At 42.1% G+C, this 5,460-nt stretch overlaps 1 protein-coding gene across 1 annotated transcript in view; it reads right to left on the bottom strand.

Moving 5' to 3' along the window:
• Window positions 1–332: 332 nt before the first annotated feature.
• Window positions 333–5,460, bottom strand: part of ZRSR2 (zinc finger CCCH-type, RNA binding motif and serine/arginine rich 2) — a 55,654-nt gene continuing 50,526 nt past the window's right edge. Inside the window, exons 10-12 of the mRNA XM_077480239.1 lie at window positions 4,061–4,170; window positions 1,092–1,889; window positions 333–541 (exon numbers count right to left, since the gene is read on the bottom strand). Of these exons, the coding sequence (XP_077336365.1) occupies window positions 1,108–1,889; window positions 4,061–4,170 (892 nt within the window). The 3' untranslated portion in view covers window positions 333–541; window positions 1,092–1,107. The remainder of the gene's footprint in view (window positions 542–1,091; window positions 1,890–4,060; window positions 4,171–5,460) is intronic.

The raw sequence follows: 5,460 nt of genomic DNA, 5'->3' as shown, positions 1-5,460 counted from the left end.
GGATAAAATTGTCAAATACTTTAGAATTCTTTCAAGCCTGTTTACAGCAAACACATGGTCAAGGCATTCTGCTCAAAGCAGAATTGATCTTTAGTAAATATAACCAATTATATTGAGGTTTCATTTTTAGTAGGCTGCAGGGACAATTATAAAAGGAAAGTACAAAACAAGCGCAAGAACATACAACTATATAGCGATGCATGAACCTTAGGAGTGTCCAGTGTGAAGGTACATTAAAAACGTCCAGCTCAGATTTTTTCAGAGAAAGAATTCTTACTGCACATTAATTAAACAGATATATTCTAGTTTTCTTCATCAATGCCCTCAAACAATCTTTTTAAACACATTTTATTTAAAAATATTTACATTTCCTGATAGAAATATACAAAGAAAAAATAGCCTAGAACCAGGCCATTTTTTGTAAACGAAGATGCCTCTGGTGATGAAATGAAGATTCTGACATTTTATCATTGTACTGAGGCGCTTTTCAAGCAGAAGTTGCTGTACAATCCAACCACCCTGCAGTCAGTCCGCTGGGTTCCTGAAAAATAAATGTAAAGACATAGTTTGCTACACATCTAGTACTTCTATCAAACTTTCATCATGAAATAAGGGCAGTGGGGAAGTCAGGGTAAGCGCCCTGGGACATATTTGAAATGAACAACAGGGTCCATAGTGTTGCATAAACCTTTTCAAAAGCAATGCATTAAAGGGGGACAAATAAAACTTGTGAACAGGCAGTCTCTTTATTGCAGAACAGACATGCAGTGTGTCTCTTCTACAATAAAATACACTTGCCTGTTCGCAATACCCTGTAGAATCAAGAGCACTGTGTGGTTTATTAACTTTTTCCTTCTGCAGGCTACAAAAATTAGAAATAATGCAGATGTAGCATCAGCTTTGTAACCATTTTCTGTCTGTGTATGGCAGGGGTAGGCAACCTTAGACCATAACACCTTGTAGCAAAGAGCTGTAATAATGAAAAAAACATGAAATAAAAAAGTGTTAGATGAATATCTATATCTATGCACAATTTGGATTACTTTTTTCATTTACCCCTTTATCAAAGGGTAACATGCAACAAAACATACCTTGACAGATTACTGTTCACGTATCTGGGCTTTGTGGGTTATTCTCTTTAGTTCTCGATTGGGATCGGCTCTTAGTCTTCCTGCCCCGGCTCCTGGATCGGCTCTTAGTCTTCCTGCCCCGGCTCCTGGATCGGCTCTTAGTCTTCCTGCCCCGGCTCCTGGATCGGCTCTTGCTCTTCCTGCCCCGGCTCCTGGATCGGCTCTTGCTCTTCCTGCCCCGGCTCCTGGATCGGCTCTTGCTCTTCCTGCCCCGGCTCCTGGATCGGCTCTTGCTCTTCCTGCCCCGGCTCCTGGATCGGCTCTTGCTCTTCCTGCCCCGGCTCCTGGATCGGCTCTTGCTCTTGCTCTTCTTGTCCCGGCTCCTGGATCGGGAACGACTTTTGCTCTTCCTGCCTTGGCTCCTGGATCTAGAACGACTCCTGAACCTTTTGACGGGACTTCTAGACCGGGATGAACTGCGGCTTTTGTGCTTGCGCTTTTTTCTAGCTCTACTGTGTGACCTCTTCTCTTTGCTTCTTGACCTATGTGAGCGATGTTTTTTCTTCTTTTTGTTGTGGCTGCTCTTTTTCCTGCTTGATTCGCCATTTCTTCTGCTATCTGGGCTGCGACTGTAGCGTCTCCGGGAAAATCCATAGTCATCATATCGGCTTGACCTCTCCCAACGTTCAGAGGGATTATTTCTGTCTGGTGACAGGTTAAGGTCTCGGTCGGCCTCCCAAAATTCATTAGTTGGGTTCTTGAAAACATGCAGGAAATTACAGTGCTTTCCTCGAGGGCACTTTTGCCTTTCAAACAGCCCTTTCAAAAAATAAAAAATAAATAAATAAAAAAAAGTACAAATCAGGAAGGAAACCTTTTCAAACCAAAAGCATATAAAACAAGGATGTCATATTACATTCATAAGTAGACAGGACACATACATTTTGTTAAAAAAATAAATAAATAAAAAAAACACAACACATGTAAGAATGCCACTTGACCACTCATTCTGGATCCTGAACACTTTATTTACCTTATGTATCAAATACAATTTGGAAGTTAGGTTTTGGGTCTTTAATTATGGGCTGAAGAAAGCATAAAAAAAAAATAAAAAAAATAGATATCTATCTCTATATTTATCTTACAGGAAGAGCTGCTGAAAGCACAAAATATAATCTAATCACCTAAAATAGTCTTTTGCTCATCTCCTCCAATACATCATGCCCATTGACAACACATCTTACAAAAACCAGAACAAGGGTAACTTCAACAGCATCATGAAAGCAAACTTCAGACTAAGCTTTAAAAAGGAGAAATTCAGCTTCATGAGCATTTTCAGTCTGTGTATGGCAGGGGTAGGCAACCTTAGACCATAACACCTTGTAACAAAGAGCTGTAATACCTTAACAATCCTCTATGGCTAACACAGTATGGCTCCTAGCAAACCTGAAAATCTTGAGCGGGTATTGATGCCTCATTTATCAGTGCCATCTCATTTCTACATTAAGCATCCAGTCTACAGAGTTTCGAGAAGGACTGTCTATTCCAATTCCACATTGATACAGACACTTTGCTGATTCACATCCTGCACTTGGACCTACTGTGCCAAACAGTCACACCATTCCACTAAGACAATACAAGATCCCCGTACCAGAAGACAAATGTTGAAATATTCTTTTTCCATTGTTTTATCTTATAATTGTACATAGGACTAGATTTTTACTATCGTTTTTAAAAGCAGCCATCAAAATTCCTATAAAAGCTCCCCCCACCCTAAGCGCAGGCAGCTTAGCTGTATACTTGCCTTCAGCCATGATCTTACCCTCCACATGGACCCAGTAGGAAACTATGTACTATGGAAGCTGTGCCCGCAAAGACACACATATGGAAAAAACTACAGTCCCAATATTGTCAGTTTCCCTTCAGATGACTTAACATTCCTTGTTCTGCAAGGTGCATCAGTATGGAGGTGGCATCTTGGAAGAGGCAGGAGGGTATTGCTTTTTCCATGTCAGAGCCTCTAGTAAGAACATTCAGCAGCACAGCATCAAATCTCAATCTCCTAAGACTAGCAGAGACAGCAGTGCTATCAATCTTACAGTAGTTATAGGACTAGGAAGCTTTAGGCACCCTCACACCCCAGCTATTTCTCAAGAGGAATTTAAGACAAAATACCACTGTGTGCATGTGTGCTGCAGCGGTATTTATTTCTAATCAGTAGCCGTACTAATGGTGGCCTTCAAAAGGCCACTCAGTACAGTTCGCCATAAAAATTAATGGTGCAGCGCGCATGCACAGACTAAAGAGAAGCCAACCGGGTCCATGTCAGAAGTAAGATTACTGGATTGCAGCTGACCACGAATATAAAACCATGCCTGCCTGCACTGAGAAGTTAAAGGGCTATAGTAAAAAGACCTCCTCACTTAAGCAGTCATCTTTTAAAGCAGTAGTCAAAAGGTATTTGTTTTTTTTGTTTAAGTTGTACCTACAGGTAAAGACTTACCTGTATGTACAGCGAATATCTCCTAAACGTGCAGCGTTTAGGAAATATTCACATTGCATACAACTGGTGACAAAGGCGCATGCTCTCTCAAGGTCTGGCATACTGCATCAGACCATCAGAGCTGCGTGCTGCAGCCAAGGGATCCTGCATGCATGTGCGTGAGTGACATTGTCGTGGCCCTAGCCTCTCATACAGCCAGAGCCTGCAAACTGGAAGGAGGACCGGGGGGGGACGATGGAAGTCCTGTCAGTGGTGACAGCGCACCGCTGGAGGGCTTCCTTCTAAGGTGAGTATTTCATGAAGTGCTAGTATGCGATGCATACCAGCACATTATGACATTGGCTTGCGGGAGATTTTTTTAATGCTGTGGTTTACTATGGCTTAAAAAAGTTATGGTACAAACTATTGACATATGATATTTCTGGGATCCAACTGTCAGGTTGCAATAAGATTTATATATATTATATATATACACTCCTCTACTTACCACAAATAGCCGATTTCCACCTGGTGACGGGTGAAAATTCACACTGAAGCTGACGTGATGCGTACCAACGACCATTGAACAAAGAAAAAGCCTGTGAGCATTCTTCTTCCCTGGAAGCAGAAATATGGGTGTGAAAAAGATCCTAAATATCAACAAAAAAATAAATAAAAATAAACCAGCAATATCAAGACTAACACAACCCCAATTCCAGAAAAGTTGGGATGCTGTGTAGAATCTACATAAAACCAGAATGCAATGATTTAAAAATCTCATAAAACCCATATTTTATTCACAATATAAATTAGGGCTGTTACTGATTAAAATTTTTGTTTTTTTAAAAGATTAATTGAACACAAAACAAACAAAAAAAAACAAAAACAAACCATCAACTACTGTTGATTAATTATAACGCACATCCAGATCCAACTACTTTTAGCTGATCTCCTTGCATTGCAACTCGGCATTAGTCAGTGGTAAATGTGGTATACACTATATACAATCACCCCGACACTAGTTTCCACAATCCATGACTTAACTTCACAGTTCACAGTTCACACAAATGACGCAAGTAATTTTTGCAGGAGGTGGACAGAGGTTGCAGACATACTGCAGGAGGTGGACAGAGGTTGCAGACATACTGCAGGAGGTGGACAGAGGTTGCAGACATACTGCAGGAGGTGGACAGAGGCTGTGGACATGATTGTGTCCTCCTCACCCCCTCACAGTAGCCTCCTCCTCTGCCCACCATCATATTACTTCTCCAGTCCACATCATCAGTGTGCTGTGTCCTACTCCTGTGCCCTTTTCACCTCTCCACAGGTCAGGGCAGCACAGTGCTGCCCTGACCTGTGGAGAGGTGAAAGGGGCACAGGAGGAGGACACAGCACACTGATTATGTGGACTGGAGAAGTAATATGATGGTGGACAGTCACAGAGCACATCAGTCTCTGTCCCCTGCATGGCTTCAGCCTCCCAGCTCCGAGTAATGTCCTCCTCTCTCTGTCCCATTTTTACGATATCCCCCCAGTTTCACTCTCCTCCTCACCGTCAGGCACTGTAGGACAGGAGTCTCCGGCCACCGGCGCCATAGTTTCTATCGATCTATTCGAGAATGGCGCTGGGCGGCACAATTACGTCACTCATCACCCGGCCGAGCGCGTACGAGTTTTCCCAAGCCTGGCCGGCTTCGGATCGGCACATGCGCAGTTGAATGGTCGGCTCGCATTATTTTTACGGGCACCACCAATCAAAAGAGTTTTGATTGAACAAAAAAATGAAAGATTAATCGAGCAATTAATCGTTAATTTCCGCAGCCCTATAAATTATATCAAGTGTTTGAACTGAGAAAATGTACCATTTTAAGAAATAAGGTAATTTTGACATTGATGGTAGCAACGTCT

This window comes from Lithobates pipiens, unplaced genomic scaffold (genome assembly GCF_037356315.1).
Source record: "Lithobates pipiens isolate NorthernLeopardFrog02 unplaced genomic scaffold, aLitPip1_a1.2 Scaffold_16, whole genome shotgun sequence".
Classification (NCBI taxonomy): domain Eukaryota; kingdom Metazoa; phylum Chordata; class Amphibia; order Anura; family Ranidae; genus Lithobates; species Lithobates pipiens.
The sequence above is the reverse complement of the archived record's forward strand: the minus strand, read 5'-3'. Positions and strand labels throughout refer to the sequence as shown.